We start from the raw sequence: 22,115 nt of genomic DNA on the forward strand, positions 1-22,115 counted from the left end.
GATGGTGGACAGGCTTTGGGGAGTCAGGAGGTGAATTACTTGTTGCAGGATTCCTAGCCTCTCACCTGCTCTTATAGCCACAGTATTTATATGGCTAGCCCAGTTCAGTTTCTGGTCAATAGTAACCCCCTGGATGTTGATAGTGGGGAATTCAGTGATAGTAATGCCATTGAAATTCAAGGGGTGATGGTTAGATTCTCTCTTGTTGGAGATGGTCATTGCCTGGCACTTGTGTGGTGCGAATGTTACTTGCCATTTGTCAGCCCAAGCCTGGTTATTGCCCAGGTCTTGCTGCATCTGGGCATGGACTACTTCAGTATCTGAGGGGTCATGAATGGTGCTGATCATTGTGCAATCATCAGTGAACATCCTTATTTCTGACCTCATGATGGAAGGAAGGTCATTGATGGACCATCTGAAGATGGTTGGGCCTAGGACACCACCCTGAGGAACTCCTGCAGTGATGTCCTAGAGCTGAGATGATTGACCTCCAACAACCACAACCATTATCATGTTGCTGTTGTGTTTGCTACATTGCAACAGTGACTACACTTAAAGTATGTCACTGTCTATAAAGCACTTTAAGATGTCCCGTGGTCACGAAAACTGATATCTAAATGCAGGTCATTTTTAAAAAAAGCGAAATACTTTGCTTTAAAACCAAAAGGAGTGCACCTCATTGCAAGTGACTGAGGCACAAGGAGTTTGGGAAAGATTCCCTTTTGGGATTAGCCATACCTATCATCTGTGATGTCAGAACCAACTCTAAGATAATAAATTCTTTAATTTAAACAGATTAATGGTGCCCCTAAATTGAGCTCTATGGAATTTTCTTTTTCAATGTATTATATAAGTGCAGTTTTGGAAAAAAATGCAAGGATTGAGAGCATTCAAGGCGTTTTTAGATTTGGAGTGGAAAGAGGAACATAATTTTTTAATATAGAGTCATAGAGGTCTACAGCACAGAAAAAGGCCCATTGAGCCTGTGCCGGTCAAACAAGTATCTAACTATTCTAATCCCATTTTCCAGCACGAGGCCCATAGCCTTGTATGCCACAGCATTGCAATTGCACATCCAAATACTTCTTAAATGTTATGAAGGCTTATGCTTCTACCACCCTTTCAGGAAGCGAGTTCCAGATGCCCATCACCCTCTGGGTGAAAAAAATCTTCCTCACATCCCCTCTAAACCTCCTGCCCCTTACCTTAAATCTATGCCCCCTGGTTATTGATCCCTCCACCAAGAGGAAAAGTTCCTTCCTGTCTACCCTATCTATGCCTCTCATACTTTTATACACCTCAATCATGTGCCCCCTCAATCTCCTCTGCTCCAAGAAAAATCACCCCAGTCTATCCAATCTCTCCTCATAACTAAAACTCTCCAGCCCAGGCAATATCCTGGTAAATCTCCTCTGCGCTGTCTCTAGTGCAATCACATCCTTCCTATAATGCGGATTCCAGAACCCCGCACAATATTCTAGCTGTGGCGTAACCAGCATTTTATACAGTTCCAGCATAACCTCCCTGCTCTTATCTACTATGCCTTGGCTAATAAAGGCAAGTATCCCGTATGCCTTCTTAACCACCTTATCTCCCTATCCCACTACCTTAAGGGACCGGTGGACATGCACACCAAGGTCCCAAGGTACCACCATTCATCGTGTATTCCCGTGTCTTGTTTGTCCTGCCCAAGTGTATCACCTCACACTTATCCGGATTAAATTCCATTTGCCACTGATCAGCCCATCTGACCAGCCCGTCTATATCCTCCTGTAATCTAAGGCTATCCTCCTCACTGTTTACCACCCCACCAATTTTCGTGTCATCTGCGAACTTACTGATCAACCTTCCTATATTCAAGTCTAAATCATTTATATACACCACAAACAGCAAGGGACCCAACACCGATCCCTGTGGAACCCCACTGGACACAGGCAACCAGTCACCAAAGCACCCCTCGACCAGCACCCTCTGCTTCCTGCCACTCAGCCAATTCTGAATCCAATTTGCCAAATTGCCTTGGATCCCATGGGCTCTTACCTTCGTTATCAGTCTGCCATGCAGGACCTTATCAAAAGCCTTGCTGAAGTCCAAGTAGACTACGTCAAATGCATTGCTCTTATTTACACATCTGGTCACCTCTTTGAAAAATTCACTCAAATTGGTCAGACATGACCTCCCCTTAACAAAACCATGCTGACTGTCCTTGATTAATCCCTGCCTCTCCAAGTGTAGATTAATTCTGTCCCTCAGAATTGCTTCCAATAGTTTCCCTACCACTGAGGTTAGACTGACTGGCCTGTAGTTCCCTGGTTTATCCTTTCCTCTCTCCTTGAATAACGGTACCACATTGGCTACCCTCCAGTCCTCTGGTACCTCTCCTATGGCCAGAGAGATATTGAAAATTATTGCCAGCACCCCTAGCCTCTCTCAACAGCCTGGGAAACATTTCATCCGGGCCTGGAGATTTATCTACTTTTAAGCCTGCCAGACCACTTAGAACCACCTCCCTTTCTATGCTAATTTCTTTAATTATATCACAGTTCTTCTACCTGATTTCCATACCCACGTTGTCCCTCTCACTTGTGAACACCGACCCAAAGTATTCACTTAGAGCCCTACCTACATCTTCCGGCTTCATACACAAATTACCACTATGGTCCTTAATGGGCCCTACTCTGTCCCTAGTTATCCCCTTACTCTTAATGTACTTGTAAAATAACTTTGGATTTTCCTTTATTTTACCTGCCAATGTTTTTTCATGCCCCCTTTTTGCTCTCCGAATTTCCTTTTTAAGTTTCCCCCCTACACATTCTATATTCCTCTAGGGCTTCTGCTGTTTTGAGCCCTCTGTGTTTGCCATAAGCCTCCCTTTTTTTCTCCATCAAATCCTGTATATCCCTCGACATCCAGGGTTCCCTGGATTTGTTAGTCCCACCCTTTATCTTTACCGGAATATGTTGGCCCTGTACTCTCCCCATTTCCTTCTTGAATGAGTCCACTGCTCTGACACAGATTTACCTAAAAGTAGCTGCTCCCAATCCACTCTGGCCAAATCATATCTGATCTTATTAAAATCAGCCTTTCCCCAATTTCTGAATTCTCTGAATTCTTGTTCATCCTTGTCCTTTTCCATAACAACCTTGAATCTAACAGAGTTATGATCACTATCTGCAAAATGCTCCCCCACTGATACCTCTATCACTTGCCTGGCTTCATTCCCTAAAGTTAAGTCCAGGATCACCCCCTCTCTTGTAGGACCTTCTACGTACTGGCTTAAAAAGCTCTCCTGGATGCATTTTAAGAATTCCGCTCCCTCTAAACCTATCACATTATGACTAACCCAGTTAATGTTGGGGAAGTTGAAATCTCCCACTATTACTACCCTATTATTTTTACACTTCTCTGAAATTTGCCTACATATCTGCTCTTCTATTTCTCTCTGACTGTTTGTGGGCCTATAATACACTCCCAGCAATGTGATTGCTCCTTTTTGTTTTTAAGTTCTACCCATAAGGCTTCATTTGATGTCATTCCTCCTTACTGATGTAATTGATTCCTTGATCAATATTGTGATACCCCCTCTTTTACCTCCTTCCCTGTCTCGCCTGAAGACCCTATATCCTAGAATATTGAGCTGCCAGTCCTGCCTCTCTCTCAACCATGTCTCTTTGATAGCAATGACATCATACTTCCATGTGTTAAGTTGTGCCTTCAGTTCATCTGCCTTATTTGTCAGACTCCTTGCATTAAAATAAATACCATCCAACCTTGCCAAACTCCCTTGTGCCTTAACTGGCCTATAATTTCTATGCCTTCCAGACTCACTTGTTCTTTCTTCTAATTTTGGCTGTGCATCTCCTCATGCTGAACCTCCTCTCAGGATCCCATCCCCCTGCCAAGTTAGTTTAAACCCTCCCCAACAGCACTGGTAAACCTCCCCACAAGGATGTTGGCCCCATTCCGCCTTGTACAGGTACCACCACCCCCAGAAACGTTACCAATTAACCAGAAATCTAAAGCCCTCCCTCCTGCACCATCTCTCCAGCCACACATTCATCTGGACTAACCTCCTATTTCTATACTCACTCGCGCGTGGCACCGGAAGTCATCCAGAGATTACTACCTTTTTGAGGTTCTATTTTTTAATCTGCTTCCTAGCTTCCTAAATTCTGCTTGCAGGACCTCATCCCTCTTTCTACCTATGTCGTTGGTACTAATATGTACCACGATCTCTGTCTGTTTACCCTCCCCCTTTAGAATGCCCTGCAGCTGTTCAGTGACATCCTTGACCCTGGCATCAGGGAGGCAACATGACATTTCTGGAGTCATGTCTCTGGCTGCAGAAACGCCTGTCTGTTCCCCTTACTATCGAGTCTCCTACCACTATTGCACTCCCCCCCCCCCCACCCCGCCCCGTGCAGCTGAGCCACTCACAGTGCCATTAGCAAGGCTGCGCTCCCCAGAGGAACCATCATTTTCACCGTTTTCCAACACAGAAAAATGGTTCTGGAGCACGATGCACCCTGGGATTTCCTGACTACCTGCCTGACACCTTTCTACTGACTGATGGTCACCTATTCCCTCTCTGTCTGCACTTCTGTAAGCTGTGGGGTGACCACATCTAAAAACATGCTATCCATGAAACGCTCAGCCTTGTGGATGCACCTCAGTACCTCCAGTTTCGCTCAAGGTCCGAAACTTGGAGCTCAAATAGTTGCAGCTGGTGGTGCTTCCTGCACACATGGTCGGTCAGAGCGCAAGGAGCATCTAGGACTTCCCACATGTTGCAGGTGGTACATAACATGGAACTGAGCTGCCCTGCCATGCCTCTAGTTGAAAAAGGAACCCTTACTTTAAGTTAAATACAGTTTTAAAAAAAATTAAATTATTTATGTACTTTAAATAAAGACTAGAACTCTTACCTTTCCTGAGCTTAATCTATTTTGAACTGGAGAAAAACACTTACTCACTGTTCGCCAATCAGCTCTCACCTTTGTGCTGACATCACTTTTTGAAGCTTCCCCGCACTTGTGCTGGTTCTGATCTCTCCGCCGCTCTCTCGCGCTGTCTTGTGATGTCACTCTTGTTATTTTCAACAAGAACTGACTGCAGGACACTCTTCCCAGACTGCTTCACCATGATGCTGACGGCAGCACACTCTTCCCAGACTGCTTCACTGCGAGGCTGACTGCAGGACACACTTCCCAGACTCTCTTTTTGTGACTTTGTAGTGGTTTGTTACAACTGGGTGGCTTGCTAGGCCATTTCAGAGGGCATTTTAAGAGTGAACTACATTGCTTGTAAGTCTGGAGTCACATGTAGGCCAGACCAGGTAAGGACGACAGATTCAGTCATGGGATGTGGCGTTGCTGGCAAGACCAGCATTTATTGTTGATCTTTAATTGCTCTTGATTTGTGGTGAATTGCCGCCTTAAACCACTGCAGTCCTATGGTGTAAGTACATCCACTGTGCAGTTAAGGGGGCAATTCCAGGATTCACTCAATGAGTATAGGCCCTTTCCTTATAAGACAAACCCTTCATTCTAGGATCAGCCTAGTCCTCTGAGCTGCTTCCAATGCAATTACATCCCTCCTTGAGTAAGGAGACCAAAACTGTACACAATACTCTAGGTGTGGCCTCATCAATGCCCTGAACAGTTGTGGTAACTACTTTTATACTCCCCGCCCCTCCCCCACTCCAGAAACAAAGATCAACATCCCACTTGCCTGTCTAATTACTTGCCGTACTTCCCATGCATCTGCTCCCTTGCTCTGACAGGTGGTAGAGGTCATGGGATTGGAAGGTGCTGTCGAAGGAGGCTTGGCAAGTTGCTGCAGTGCATCTTGTAAATGGTATGCACAGCTGACACAGTGCACTGGTGGTGGAGGGACTGAATGTTTTTGATGGTTTGGGGTGGAAATTAAGCGTGCTGCTTTGTCCTGAATCATGCTGGGCTTCTTGAGTGTTATTAGAGCTGCACTCAGCCAGGAAAGTTGGGAGTATTCCATCACACTCCTGACTTTTGCCTTGTAGATGGTGGACAGATTTTGGGGAGTCAGGAGGTGAGTTACTCGTCACAGAATTCCCAGCCCCTGATTTGATCTTGTAACCACAGTATTTATATGGCTGGTCCGGTTCAGTTTCTGGTGAATGATAACTCCCCAGGATGTTGGCAATGGGGGATTCAGCAATGATAATGCCATTGAAGTACTGGGGGAGCTGATTAGATTCTCTCTTTCTGGAGGCGGTCATTTTCTGGCAAATGTCTGTGCAAATGCTACTTGCCACCTGTCACATCAAGTCACGTTGTCCAGGTCTTGCTGCATGCAGACATAGACTGCTTCATTATCTGAAAAGCTACAAATGTAACTGAATATTATGCACAGCAACAAACATTACCATTTCTGTTTGTAAGGCAGAGGGAAAGTTATTGATGAAGCAGCTGAAGATGGTTGGGTCTTGGACCCACCTTGAGGAGCTCCTGCAGTGATGTCCTGGGACTGAAATGATTGGCTTCCAACAACCATAACCATCTTCCTTTGTGCTAGTTATGAGTCTAACCAGTGGAGAGTTTTCCCCCTGATTCCCATTAACTTACATTTCAATTCACTGACTTCAATGAGTCTTTTCCTTCCACTGCTTGTTTAATTGTTCACTACCATTTCTGACTCGGTGGCAGGGCTGTAAAACTTTGGTCTGATCTGTAAGTCGTGGGGTTGCTTAGCTTTATCTATCGCATGTTGTTCACGCTATTTAGCATACAAGTAGTCCCGTGTTGTAGCTTCACCAGGCTGTCGCCTTATTTTTGGGTATGCCTGGTGCTGCTCCTGGCATGCCCTCCAGCACTCTTCATTGAACCAGGGTTGTTTCCCTAGTTTGGTGGTAATGGTAGAGTGAGGGATGAGTGAGGACTGTGAGAATACATATTGTGGTTGAACGCAGTTCTCCTGCTGCTGCCTCAGTGGATGTCTTTCTCCTTTCCTCCTGCTCCAGGCAAAAAATTAAAGGGTGTGAGAAATATAATAAACCCTGATCCACCCTCAGTGAACTCTCAATGTTAGTAGCAGAGTGGGATGTGTAAAAAAAAAACATTCCTGTTGCAATGGTATTGGTTCTTGTCATGATATAGCCCCATTCCATACAACAAAACAACCACTGCAAATTAAAGTTTTATTTATTTCAGGATTCTGCTCTCTTTTTATTTTGTGTGTTTGCCTGCATCTTTGCTGAATCATATTCTGTACATGCAGTAGGATGGATCGCGTTGTAGACGAACCTAAAACTGCCTTTGGTCATTTGCTTTAGGACAAATGGGCGCTGGTCTAAGTGTCATTAAGTATCACTCATTCACTGAGAATCAACTGGCATTAGTTCTTAAAGTCTCTCAATGAACTGTGGAACCTGGAAGGCTGATGATTTTTTTAAAAAAAAGGTTGGCTTGAATTACATTGATGAATTACATTGTGTATGAAACTTCTGTGCTGAATTAATTGTCCTGACCAGCACACACAACTCATCAGAATAGAGGTAAAAACAAAAAACTGTGCATGCTGGAAATCCAAAACAAAAACAGAATTACCTGGAAAAACTCAGCAGGTCTGGCAGCATTGGCGGAGAAGAAAAGTTCTGTTGAAGGGTCATGAGGACTCGAAACGTCAACTCTTTTCTTCTCCGCCCTTGCTGCCAGACCTGCTGAGTTTTTCCAGGTAATTCTGTTTTTGTCATCAGAATAGAGTTGGTGCATGGTGCAGGCTTTCATTCCAACAGTTTTATTCTGGTTATAAAAACAGAAAATGCTAGAAATGTTCAGCAGGTCTGGCAGCTTCTGTGGAGTGAGATATTGAGTTAATGTTTTAGGTCTGTGACCCTTCGTCAGTTTCACCTTATGTTCATTTCTCTGTGGGAGTTCTTGCAAGCAGGCTAAGAATGCAATCGTCCCAGATTTGCACTGTTTTATTTATGCATTCCTGGGAAACATGCTGTTTCCATGGTGGACAGGCTCTCATTCGCCCACCTGGCATCACCTCGCCACTTCATTACAGCGGGCACCATATTTAAAGTCCAGCCGTGCATAGACACATCTCAGTGCTTCCAGACTACATCTGCTGCTGGGAAGACATGGCCCTACAAGGCAAAAAGACTGCAGCCCCCAGATTCATCAACGCATCACTGGAATGCCTTTTGGATGCCGCGGAGTCCTGCCGTGATGTCCTCTACCCCCACCCACTCTGGCCGCAGGATGGGCTTGGGTGGTGGTGGCAGTGGTGGTCAGCGCCAATGCCCTTCAAAAGAGAACATTGTCGCAAGAGGATGAATGATGATCTCTGTTCCGCCAGGGTACGTCACTCTTCTCATCAAGCTCAACTCATACACACTCTCAAAACCATCACACATCCACAGAGCCTTCACTGAGTGCCATTTCAAGGTACACATCACCATTCACTCTCTCACACATACCTTCATTGTCCTCAACCATCCATGGGACCACTCACCACCCACACATGCCAGGCATACTTATCATCTGGCCTGGTAGGCATCCTGCTTCCACCCTCTCTATCTCTATTCATGCAGGACAAACTGGCGCAGAACAAGAGGGAGAGGTCGCAGACGAGTGGAGGAACGCCTGAAATCAAGGTCCTCACAGACTTTGAAAACAGAGCCATCCAGCTGGTCAGCGATGACCAGGACCATCCCTGTGCTGACGGTGAGGTTGGCACTGCTCTACCAAACGAGGACCCAGGAGTGCAACATCCATCAGACAACTATGCTGTGAGTGATGTGTCCTGTTTCACGGGCCTCTGCCATGCACTAATTATCTCCCCTTGCTTTCGCAGGTACATCTGGGAAACAGCTGAGGGAGTCCATGACCCAGGGCCTCCATACAAGCCTCGAAGAAACCTCTGAAGTCCCATCACAGCGCTCACCCACAACCACCATCAGCGCAGAAACACACACCTCGGTGGGGCCTAGCTTTAGAATAGCCTCAGGATCACAATCTGGTGAGCACATTGCACTGTCTGATCCACAGCAGGTGGCAGCAGGGACTTCTCAGGACTACTCATTGTTGGAGACCAGAGCGTTGCTGAGTCTGAGTCAAATAACCAGCCTCTGGATTCCGTCATGTCACAGTTGCTGGAGCTGCAAAGGCAAACTCGGGAACATCAGGAAAGGATGTCTGCTGCACTCCTCAGATCACAAGACACGATGGAGGAAAGCTTCCGTCTTCAGGCTGAGGTGATAGCACCAGCATGCCAACACACTGAGGTCAACACTGGTAGGATGGCAGCCACCATGAAGACTTTTGTGCAGAACAATAGTCCTGCACTGCTGCGTGGGCTAAACTCCATCGCTGACACCAGAATTGGCCTCCAATAGCGTGTACGTGAGAGAGATGCCGGGCAAGTTGATCTCACTCCAGATACCCCTTCTCTTCAAGGAATCAGCCAGGGGCCCTTGGGCACCCATAGAGAGGAGGATCAGCAGGTGCACACTCGGTGGCCATTCATCCAGGGGACTCTGGGAGTATCTGGCCCATCTGAACCCCTCTTCCTGTGACCTCAGCAGCTCCAGCTCCACAGGCCGAGGAGGGTGCCACTGCCACACAGCAGGACCCCGAAAGCAGGCTGGGGCTGTCCCAGTTTTGAACCTCCACATGACGGCTGCCAAAGTTATCACTGACAGGATGTTGCAGTCAGCAGGCTGCCTCCAACTCCACTGTGGATGCCTGGGAAGCACCAAGACATAGTGGCAGGGTTAGGAAAGTTAAGAAGAATTAATTGCATGGCCTGGGTGTTAATCTCTTGCACTTCCTCCCTGCCTGTGGCTCCTTGTTCTGATGAGCAGTGTTCGTGTCACTCAGATGTGAAACCTTTCTGCACAAGATAAAGGCAGGTGTCTCAGTCCAGGGCCTCTTCCCTGTGCTCTGTACAGTCTTCAGACCAAAGTGATGGCCTGGCCTCACACTCCCTGGATGCCTGTACCTCGATGGTGCTAGCCAGAATGTAGTTGACAGGCGCCACAGAGTTCCACCATTCTCTCTGTGTGCTCTCAGCACATTTAAGGTGGCGCTGACCCCCATCTCATCAGCATCTGTGACCAGTGACGCTATGCTCCTGAAGGGGTCAGGTGCTGAAAGCGGACAAAGGATCAGATGCTTCTAAAGTTTCATGGATGTGACTCTATGATATGATCACAGAGTGCAAGCGAGCTACCCTCAGCTAAACAGAGTCAAATATTCTCAGAGGCCACGTGAAGATCTATGGGGTCACCTCACTGCATGTTGTCATTGTCCTCTACAAATGTAGCAGCTATGAGGGCCTCCCGAGTGAGCCCGCCTCATCTGACCAGTGCGAGGACCTCATCCCCGTCATTGTCGCCTTCCGGGACCTCCTCAACCTCATCCTCATTGGTATCCTCCTCATCGGAGGAAACCTCCAGCTCCTTCTCAGCCAGCTCGTCTCCCTTTTGTAGTGCCAAGTTGTAAAGGGCGCAGCAGACAACAACGATGCTTGACACCCTCGTGGACTACATTGCAGGGCTCCGCCAGACTGGTCTAGGCACTGGAACCTCATCTTCAGCATCACGATGGTCTGCTCCACCGAGTTGCGAGCTGCAGCATGAGCCTCATTAAACCGTCTCTCTGCTGCAGTCTGAGGCCGCTGCCTGGTGTCATCAGCCACATCCTCTGCGGGAAGCCCTTGTCCCCTGAGGAGCCAACCCTGCAGCCTCTGTGGGCTCTGGAAGACTTCAGGGATCTGTGACTGACTGAGAATCTAGGAATCGTGCACACTCCCTGGAAACTGTGTGCGCACCTGCAGGATGCATTTCTGGTGGTCACACACCAGCAGCTGGAATCCCTTGTGGCTGATGTAGTTCAGTGCATGTTGTGACGGGGTCCTGAGCGCCACATGAGTGCAGTTGATTGCATCCTGCACCTGTGGGAAACCCGAGATCTGGGTGAATCCAATCGCTCTTACATCCTGGCTCTCCTTGTCCCTGGTGAAACGCACAAAGTTGTGTGTCCTCGCGAAGGTGGCATCTGTGACCATATGGATGCATTTGTTGGTGGAGGCTTGTGAAATCCCACAGGGGTCACCTGTAGAGCCTTGAAAGGAGCCACTGGTGTAGAAATTGAGCACCACGGTCACTTTCATGGCCACTGTCAATGGATACCCTCCAGGTCCCTTGACATGCGCAGTTTCCAGTGACACTGGCTTTCAGTCATCAGCAGGAATGAAAGGCAGCGTCTATAGACCCTGGGTTTCGCTGGGCACAATCAGCGACCAGCTCGCTGTGGCTCTTCAGTGGTGTGTGTGGGAACCCCATCCACCCCCTCTTCCTGAGGTTGCTGCTCCTCCCTCTGCGCAGCCAGGAACCTCAGCTACTCTCTTCTCCATTGTCTTCGCTCTCTTTAGGGCATCAGGCATACAGCTAGTTCACCAGGCTCCATGACCCTGATGTACTTCTCCTGCAGGCTGAAAGAGAGATAGACACGTGGTTAGCATGGGTGTACTAAGAACCTGTCCTGGTTAAGTGTGAAGGACCCTTAACGTTTCCCGGACAGTGCTGGCCACCATTTGAATGGCCAGAGGTTAGTGCGCTAGTGGCTGCCTGAAACCCCACCCACCCGACTGATTGGGAAACTTGGCCTGCCATCGGTGGGTTGAGCAGACAGTTGCGAACTGGTAAAACTGATTGTGCCATATTTTGTGCTCACGTCACCAAACACACCCAACGCCAGTAGGCACAGAAAATCCCGGCCTAAGTCTATAAGCTAAAACCTGCACTCGTATGGATTAGTTTGCAAAGATTTAATAGTTAACCCCTAAACGTAAAATGCTGCTTACTGGAGAATGCATGGGGTGCTCACTATGTTCTCTCCCTTCAGAATGTAGATAATTCAGTACCAGATTAGTGTCTATAGGTTACAAGTACTTGGTCCGATTTAACCTATAAATAAATAAATTGCAGAATCTATTGTATGTTATTGCTATAAAACAACATATCTTGTGATTAGCAATGACATGGGGCCAGATTAAAACAGTCTGATATAACTTGGACAAAACTGGTAGATGGAATTCAATGTGGGAAAGTATGAGGCCATCCAAGTTGGACTAAGAAAGATAGGTCAGAGTATTCTCTGAAGGATGAGAAGCTATGAACTGTGGTGGAGCAGAGAATTAGGGGTCCATATACAAAAATAATAACAAACTGGTAGTGTTAATGTACAAGAAAATTTAAACACCAGTGGAATGCTTGTCTTTGAGTTCAGAAGTAAGGATGTCTTATTGCAGTTATACAGGGCCTTGGTGAGACCACACCTGGAGTATCCTGTGCAGCTTTGGTCTCCCTACCTAAAGAAAGGATATACTTGCCATAGAGGGAGTGCAGCGAAGGTTCACTAGGCTGATACTGGGGATGAAAGGACTGTCGTATGAGGAGAGATTGGTTTGACTGGGCCTGTATTCACTAGAGTTTTGAAGAATGAGAGGGGACCTGATTGAAACATATAAAATTCTAACAGGGCTAAACAGACTAGATGCAGGGAGGATGTTTCTGCTGGTTGGGGGAGTCTAGAACCAGGGCCACGGTCTCAGAATACGGGGCAGGCCATTTAGAACGGAGATGAGGGAAAATTTCTTCACGCAGAGGAATTCTCTCCCACAGAAGGCTGTGGAGGCCAGGTCACTGAGTATGTTCAAGAAAGAAATTGATAATTTTTTGGATATTAGGGGCATCAAGGGGTATGGAGAGAAAGTGGGAATATGACGTTGAGATGGACGATCAGCCATTGCCATATTGGATGGTGGAGCAAGCTTGAAGGGCTGAATGGTCTACTCCTCCTAATTTCTATGCCTTCAAGGGAGCTAGAATACAAAAGGGTGGAAGTTAGGCAATGATTGGATAAACCTCTGCTTAGACTGCATCTGGAGTACTGTTCAATTCTGGGCACTGCTCCTCAGGAAGAATATATTGACCCTGAAGGGGGTTGGAGTGCCAATTTCACCAGAATGGTACCAGGGCTAAACAGGCTAAATTAAGGCATATGGAACCAAAACAGGTAAATGGAGTTTAATGTACAGATCAACCATGATCTAGTTGAATGGCAGACCTGGCTCGAAGGGCTGAATGGCCTACTTCTGTTCATATCTTCCAATCTGAGTGGCTTGCATGGCTACTCCAGAGCGCAGTTATGAGTCAATCACGTGTGGAACCAAATATCAATCAGGCTGCCTAAAAACAGCAAGTTTCCTTCCTTAAAAAAACATTTTTCCGATAATCCAACAGCTTCATAGTCACTTTTAATGTTTGCAGCATTTTATTTCCAGATTTTAAGAATAATGTCCAAATTTTCAAATATCCTTTTTTTTAAATTATTCACGTGTTGTGGATGTCACTGCCAAGGCCAGAACTTATTATCCATCCCTATTTGTCTCTAATGGAGTGGCTTGCTGAACCATTTCAGAGAACGGTCAAGAGTCAACCACAGTGAAATTTGAATTTGTATTCTTTAGATTATTAGTCCAGTAATATTTCCCTGTTTATCAGGGCATACCTTTCTATTTCTTTCCTGACATAATCTCCTTTTAGGGTCATTTGAGATTATTTGACCCTCTGCACTTGCCTGCAGTCACTCCACTGCCAATAAGGTTAGCAATTTAACAGAGCAGGGGAGTTGAACATTTTTCACTTTGATACCAAAGAAAAGCTGTTTGTGTTTTGTGGGTCAATGTTATTAAATGGTTAAAATAATAATTGGTGGCAAACACTGTACAATTACATCACTGGAAAAAGGCTCAAATTTAATTTTTCAAAGACGATATTCTTTTTCATGAGCAAAGTGCTACAGAAATCTGAAATAAAAATAGAAGATGCTGGAAATACTCAAAGCCTGAGAGTATCTGTGGAGCAAGAAACGGCTGAAGTTTCAGCTCAATGACCTTTCTTCGGAATTGAACTTATTGCCCCCCCCCTCCCCAAATTGGCCTGAATTTGGTATTACGTGACATTAACGTAATTTTGGGATTCAAAAGACTTATTTAAAACCACCTTGTGAATAATGAAATTTTACAAACCTATGATTATGTCACCGGACCAAAACCAAAAAATGCTGGAAAAACTCAGCAGGCCTGACAGCATCTGTGGAGAAAAAGACAAGTCCTTATGGCTCTTTTTTCAGAGCGGACTCTAAACATAAACTCTTTCTCTCCACAGATGCTGTCAGACCTGCTGAGTTTTTCCAGTATTTTTTGCTTTTGTTTCAGATTTCCAGCATCCGCAGTATTTTATCTTTATTATGTCACTGGATTGGATTCAGTCAGTTATTGGTTTACTTGTTCTCTTTTTTTAATGCATAGAAGATGAGCAGAACACTTTGTAAACTTGAAATGCATGAACACCTGTTGAGCCCTTGACACTTTTCTGGTGCTGCTGGATTTATTGTCGTTGCCTAGCATTTTCAGACATTCAGATATAGATTTCCAACATTCACAGTTTGTTTTCTTAATCTTACTCTCTTGCCAAACACTGAATAGTTGTTGCTTTGCAGGATCTGTCCCATAATATGACAGAGAAAGGTATGCTGAATTGTTTTTTTGGAATGTAATGTCAAGCTGTCAGAATGCTGTAGTTTCCAGGGTGTGACTGAGTGTTACTTCCTGTTGTTCATCCATTGAAACATGTTTATCTTACAGTAAATGTACCTTCCCAAATTGGTAGGTGGATAAAAGGAATTCACTTTCTTGTCAGATTAGCCATGTTCTTTCTTGCCCATCGCTTTACCTTAAGATAGTGAAATTATATGCAGCAAGTTGCTTAATATCTTTAAAGGGAGTTGCTTGTGACTTTTTCTAACATGTATACTTACATATTAATTACCTTTTTCAAATATCTCAAAGCACTTCACATAGACTGAACTTCTTTAAGTTTACTGGCGTGTAATGTCAGTCATGTCAGTACCATCTATAAGATGCACTACAGGAATTCACCAAGGCTCCTTAGACAGCACCTTCCAATTCCACAATCTCCACCATCTAGAAGGACAAGGGCAGCAGATAGATGGGAACACCACCACCTGCAAGTTCCCTCCAAGTCACTCACCATCCTGAATTGGGAATATATCGCCATTCCTTCACCATTGCTGGGTCAAAATCCTGAAAGTCCCTTCCTAACAGCACTGTGGATGTACCCACACCTGCAGCGGTTCAAGAAGACAGCTCATCACCACCTTCTCAAGGGCACCTAGGGATGGGTAATAAATGTTGGCCCAGCCAGCAAAGCCCACATCCCATGAATGAATAAAAAGAAGTAATACACCGGGGAAGACTCCCATTTTAATTTTTTAAATTGTCAGTTTACATTCCCATGGTTCTCAGAATTATTTGATGCTTCCTATTTTTAGTATCATATACAAACTTGGAGACTTTCTCTTTAGCCCTACATCCAAGCAATTGAAGTACACATTGAGCAGAAGCCACTCCAGAAGGAGACACTTTTGGAACCCACTACCCACTTCAAAGTATTCTGAGAAACTGCCTTTAATTACTATTCTACTCCCTCTTTCTCCCTTCTAGCCAATTTTTAATCCAACTTTCCACCTTCCACTAATTGCAAGCTCCTTAATCATCTTCAGTCATCTCTTTGGGTACAATGAGAGAGGATTTTTGAGGTTTGTACTGTGTTTTTTTTCCCATCTTCTGTCTACTTATTGATAGTCTTTTTCTAAATAGGGCGAGGAATTGGCCATTCAGTCGCTCAAGCATGTTCCAATTATTCAATTATTAGATCATGGCTGATGTATTCCTCAACTCCATTTACCCACCTTTAATCCATACTTCTTGCTACCCTACTTAATAATCTCAGACTTGAAAATTTCAGTTTGACCCAGCGTCCACAGTGTCTGCTGGAGCAGAGAGTTTCAGATTTCCACTATCTTGAAAGTCATGTTAGCTGCTTCTAATTATTTTATCTTCACCTAGATATTTAGTGATATCAGTTGTATTGAGATCAGTTGCAATTCAACTGAAGAAGCCAATTTTTATTTGTATATTGCATTGCTTTTCTAAAACTAATTGCCTCTTGTTTTTCTTCCCTTGGTAGGACTTGCTCTCCTCACTGTGCATTGTCCCTTTACTAACCAGTCATTCACTTAATTTACTGTACGTGAGTGCAAAAATAAAAGCAAAGAACTGCGGATGCTGGAAATCCAAAACAAAAACAAAAATACCTGGAAAAACTCAGCATGTCTGGCAGCATCGGTGGAGATCAGCACAGTTGACGTTTCGAGTCCGCATGACTTCAACAGAACTAATGTAAAATAGAGAAGGGGAGAAATATAAGCTGGCTTAAAGGTGGTGGTAGTGGTGGGGGAGTTGGGACAAAAAGAGCTAGGTAGAGGGCCAGTGATAGGTGGAGATAACCAAAAGATTTCACAGACAAAAGGACAAAGAGGTGTTGAAGGTGGTGATATTATCTAAAGGAATGTGCTAATTAAGGGTAGAAAGCAGGACAAGCAAGGTACAGATAGCTCTAGTGGGGGTGGGGTGGGGGGAAGAAATCGAAAAAGGCTAAAAGATAGAGATAAAACAATGAATGGAAATACATTTAAAAATAATGGAAATAGGTGGGAAAAAAAAACTCTATGTAAATTATTGGAAAAAACAAAAAGGAGGGGGAAAATCGGAAAGGGGGTGGGGATAGAGGAGCGAATTCATGATCTAAAGTTGTTGAACTCAGTATTCAGTCCGGAAAGCTGTAAAGTGCCTAGTCGGAAGATGAGGTGCTGTTCCTCCAGTTTGCGTTGACCAGACCTCCCTGTCACTTGCCATTTCAACACTCCACCCTGCTCTCATGCCCACATGTCCGTCCTTGGCTTGCTGCATTGTTCCCGTGAAGCTCTACGCAAACTGGAGGAACAGCACCTCATCTTCTGACTAGGCACTTTACAGCCTTCCGGACTGAATATTGAGTTCAACAACTTTAGATCATGAATTCTCTCCTCTATCCCCACCCCCTTTCCGATTTTCCCCCTCCTTTTTGCTTTTTCCAATAATTTATATAGATTTTTCTGTTCGCATCTATTTCCATTATTTTTAAATGTATTTCCATCCATTGTTTTATCCCCACCTTTTAGCCTTTTTCGATTCCTTCCCCCCACCCCACCCCCACTAGGGCTATCTGTACCTTGTTTGTCCTGCTTTCTACCCTTAATTAGCACATTCCTTTAGATAATATCACGACCTTCAACACCTCTTTATCCTTTTGTCTGAAATCTTTTGGTTATCTCCACCTATCACAGGCCCTCTACCTAGCTCCTCTTGTCCCAACCACTACCTCCCCCCCCCCCCGCCAACCCCTTAAACCAGCTTATATTTCTCCCCTTCTCTATTTTTAATTAGTTCGGATTAAAAATCATGGGCACTCGAAACATCAGCTGTGTTCCTCTCCACTGATGCTGCCAGACCTGCTGAGTTTTACCAGGTATTTTTGTTTATGTCTTGGTTTGCTGAGTGCAAATTGGCTGCTGCATTTGTTTACATAACAATATCTGCACTTTATAAGTAATTTATTGCTTGTAAAGCAATCTGGGTTATCCTTGGTCACTTGGATCAGCCCTATATTAATGCAGGTATTTTGAGAAGACAGTTTCCTCCTCGGACTCACTCTGTGCTGTTCTGTAACTATCCCATGAGCTGGATAGAGAAAGGTATGCAAAACTGGTTTTTGAAATGTTATTGTTGAGCTGACAGAATGCTGTAATTTCCAGGGCGTGATTGAGCATTAATTCCTGTTATTCATCCATTGAAACATGCTTACCTTACGGTAAATGTACTTTCTAAATTGGTAGGTGGACAAAAGCAATGAGTTGAGTTATCTTCCAATCTTTTCTCTGTCTCATTGACAAAGTGCTAAGTCTCATTTACTCTTCCTCAAGTATATTGAACTTGTTCTGGTGGGATGTTTTGATAAAGGTTCTCATCCAACTATTCTATTACACAGTGCATTACCTCACTAACATATGTCATTAAACAGCCACAGATTTTCTAATTTATACATATTACAAAAGGTGCAGCAAGTGTTAAGCTTACTGTAACTGCGTTTCTTCGCTGGTTTGTTCCAGGTCCAACTTTGTTGTTTGTAAAGGTAAATCGCAAAAAGCAAGAAGCCAGGAGGTTTTATGCCTGTGCAGCCTGCAGAGATCGAAAGGACTGTAACTTCTTCCAGTGGGAAGATGAAAAGGTAGGGACGAATAATTAAGAAACTGTCCATGAATTTAGAACAACATTGCCCTGGTTAAAAGCAAAAAACTGCGGATGCTGGAAATCCAAAACAAAAATAAAAATACCTGGAAAAACTCAGCAGGTCTGACAGCATCTGCGGTGAGGAACACAGTTAACGTTTTGAGTCCGTATGACTCTTCAACAGAACTAAGGAAAAATAGAAGAGAGGTGAAATATAAGCTGGTTTAAGGGAGGGTGGGACAGGTAGAGCTGGATAGAGGGCCAGTGATAGGTGGAGATTGTCCTTTTGTCTATGACATCTTTTGGCTAAGAGGTGTTGATGGTGGTGATATTAGCTAAGAAATGGTTATAGTGGATATAGTTAATATTCCCTAACCCTGTAAAATGGAATGCCTTTTCATGTCCCTTATCCAAAAGTCCCCCAATTTGAGAACACAAAGTTGAATGACTTGATATCTGCTATGTTATGTAGTGTTAAAATGTGAGGCTAAGATGCAGACCAACTACTCCCCAAAGAAGAGGACCAAAACTGTTCTCATGTACTTCCTAGCAGCTAGTGACAGAACAGCATTGATTTCCATGATGAAGCTCAGCTCTACCTATTTACCATCCCTTGATCCCCCGACCACCAATGTGGTGTGAGACTGTCTAACATCGTTATGGGCGAGTCAGAATTTTCTCCAACTGAATATTGAGAACTGGAGGCATCACTTCCCACTTTCACTCTGAACTCGGTTCCTGTGCCATTGACTCAAGCCCCCTGGCCTGCCCATCAACCTTAAGATTGGACGGGCAGGGCATTTAACTACCTTAATTAACCTGTCAATGGCCTTAATTGGCCGTTGATAGGCCTGTGGGCGGACAGCTGATTTCGCTGTCCACCCGCCTTCCTGAATATTTAAGTGGATCGGGATGACGTCGGGGGTTCCTCCCGACGTCATCCCACGTAATTTTCCCTTCAGCGAGCGGGCCCCACCCCCAAATCGCCAGCTGGAAAATTCAGGCCATCAGGTTTAGAATCTTTGCCTCAAATCTGTCATAGCCTTGCCCAATTATGTCACTGCAACCTCCTCCAGTCCTGCATCACTATTCAGTCCTTCCTTTGACCTTTGATGTTTTTCCAATCTCTTCATTTCACCATTAAGGACAGAATCTTCAGTTGCCTCAGCCTAACACTCTAGAATTCCCCCCTTAGTGTGTCAGCCATGACTCAGTCGTGAGCACTCTTGCTTCTGAGTCAGAAAGTTGTGGGTTCCATTCCATGGATTTGAAGACAAACCTTCAGTGCAGTGCTGAAGGGGTGCTGCACTGTGGGGATGCAGCCTTTTGGAAGAGATATTAAACTGTGGGCCTGTCTAACCTCCCAGATGGAAGTAAAAAACCCATTGCATTATTTCAAAGAAGAGCAGATAAGTTCTCCCTCTCAATCAGCATCTCTTTAAAAAGAGCAGAATACCTGCCATGATCACATTACTGTTTGTGAGAGCTTGCTGTGTGCAAATTGGCTGCCATGTTTCCTACATTGCAGCAATGACTTCAAAAGTACTACATTATAGTTGTGAAAAGTGCTATGTAACTGTAAGCCTTTCTTTAAACCCTTCACTTCCACCCCCATGCCCTGGGCCCAGCTTGCTCACTTGGTTTTTCGGTGATATTTGCTGCTGAGAAGTTAGAAAGAGTAGGGGAGAAAATAAATAAATTAATGATTTGCATACAAACTTTGCCTGCTGTTCTGCACCCAAGCCTACTCTTAGGTGTCTCCCCCGCCGCCTCTTCGGCTCTCCTCTTCCTTCTGTTGGCCAGTCATATCAACTTTCAATTCTTTCTCCTTGGATAGTTTAACTTGTCATTATTCGACTGCCTTCCTATCTCTTGTTTGTATGTATCAACTTTTAAAAGGTGTCAGACTTCTTATGGCTATGTACACAGAGCTGGGCGAATCCTGCAAATGCAGTGGCTTGCTAAATAGATTGACGACAGGAATTTGATGAAAATGGGAATTCAGTGGTATGAAAGTTGTTTTTTTAAATTTGTTCTTGGGCTGTATGCGTCACTGGAAAGGCCAGTATTTATTGCCCATTCCTAACTGCCCTTGGACGTGGTAGTGAGCCATCTTCTTGAACTGCTGCACTCTGTGTGGTGTAGTATACCTACAGTGCTGTTAGGGAGGGAGTTCCAGGATTTTGACCCAGCGACAGTGAAGGGCAGTAGTGTGTGACTTGGAAGAGAACTTGAAGATGGTAGTGTTCCTGCACATTTTTTAGATGGTAGAGCTTGCAGTTTTGGAATGTGCATTGAAGGAGGCTTAGTAAGCTGCTGCTGCGTATCTCATATACTATACACACTGCAGCCACTGTGCATCGGCGGCGGACAGAATGAATGTTTAAGATGCTAGATGGGGTATCAGTCAAGTGGGCTGCTTTCTCCTGGATTGTGTTGAACTTCTTGAGTGTAGGAGTTGCACTTGTCCAGGCAAGTGGAGAGTATTCCATCACACTCCTGACTAGTGTCTTGGACAGGTTTTATAGAGTCAGAAAGTGAGTAACTTGCTGCAGAATTCCCATGAGTGTTGCCCAGGCCCTGTTGTGTGTATACATGGACTGCTTCATTATCTGAAAAGATGCAAATATAACTGAATATTTTGCACAGCAGCAAATATCCCCATTTCTGTTTGTATGACAGAGGGAAATTTATTGATGACGCAGCTGAAGATGGTTGGGCCCAGGACACCACTCTGAGGAACTCCTGCAGTGATGTCCTGGAGCTGAGATGATTGATGTCCAACAACCACAACCATCTTCCTCTGTGCTAGGTATGACTCCAACCAGGGGAGAGTTTTCCCCCTGATTCCCATTGATGCCAGTTTTAGGCTAGGGTTCCTTGATGCCACACTCAAATCATGGGCTGTAACTTCCGAGCTCCCCAGTGTCCGATTTGGGGGGTAAGGGTTTACATGGCAATTGCCCAGAGAGACAAACCTCCTCTGGACAATTGCCCTGCTCTGGGAAACATCCGAAAATGCGATTTAAATCTCAAACATCGGATGGTTCCAACTGGGCTACACAAATAGTTACCCAGAATGGGTTAGAAGAATTAAAATCTCTTCTAACTTCAATGTAGCTCTTGTAAAGGCCCAGATTGACCCACCCCCCACTCTTTTTCCTCCTCCCCGAGCCTTGACTAACCACACCCCACGATATTCCTGATCCTCAAACCACCCCCCCCCCCCCCCAACCACCCCAACGAGACTCCTCTTCTCCCCTCCAGCGGACCCACCTCTCACTTCCACATCAGCCCAAGGTCCGACCTTCACACCCCTGAGGCCTGTCAAGGATCTTTAAACTTTGTTGGCACCTTTAACTTACCTGGTTCACGGCAGCTAGTGCCATAACAAAAGTCGATTCGACGGAGCTGGACTTCAACTCTGGACCTTGTGGACGAGCTGCATTGCCTGGATGTCGCCCAGCCTGAGTCAGAAGTTTGGGCAAGATAGGATTGGGAGGAAATTCCTGCAAGTATTTGGGCACGGCGTTGCAAACCGAAGCTGATTTCCACTTCAAGGTTGTTACCGCCCACTGTCATTCTTGCCTCACCCCTCGAATTCAGAAATTTTGTCCATATTTGGACCTAGGCTGTAATAATGGCAGGAGCTGAGTGGTCCTAGTGAAACCAAAACTGAGCATCAGTGAGCGGTTATTTGTGAGTATTTGCCACTTGATAGCACTGTCAATGACACCTTCCATCATCATTAAATTTTGTAGCCTTTTGTTTCAGTACATTGGAAAGCCAGCAGTGATGCAGATAGTGTTCTCCATGCTAGAGTTGACCCTTTCCAACATCATAGGGTTCTGCCTGGGCTCTCAGTTCAGACA

General features: G+C 45.1%; 1 protein-coding gene across 2 annotated transcripts in view; it reads left to right on the forward strand.

The window, feature by feature from the left end:
* zcchc4 (zinc finger, CCHC domain containing 4) overlaps positions 1-22,115 on the forward strand; it is a 106,183-nt gene that overhangs the window by 1,575 nt on the left and 82,493 nt on the right. For both annotated transcript variants that reach the window (XR_005946610.1, XM_041216477.1), the window contains exon 2: positions 18,123-18,241. Coding sequence is in view for 1 of the 2 variants with exons in the window: in XM_041216477.1 (XP_041072411.1) it covers positions 18,123-18,241 (119 nt within the window). In the remaining variant the exon portion in view is untranslated. The remainder of the gene's footprint in view (positions 1-18,122; positions 18,242-22,115) is intronic.

This window comes from Carcharodon carcharias, chromosome 1, assembly GCF_017639515.1.
Source record: "Carcharodon carcharias isolate sCarCar2 chromosome 1, sCarCar2.pri, whole genome shotgun sequence".
NCBI classification, from domain to species: Eukaryota; Metazoa; Chordata; class Chondrichthyes; order Lamniformes; family Lamnidae; genus Carcharodon; species Carcharodon carcharias.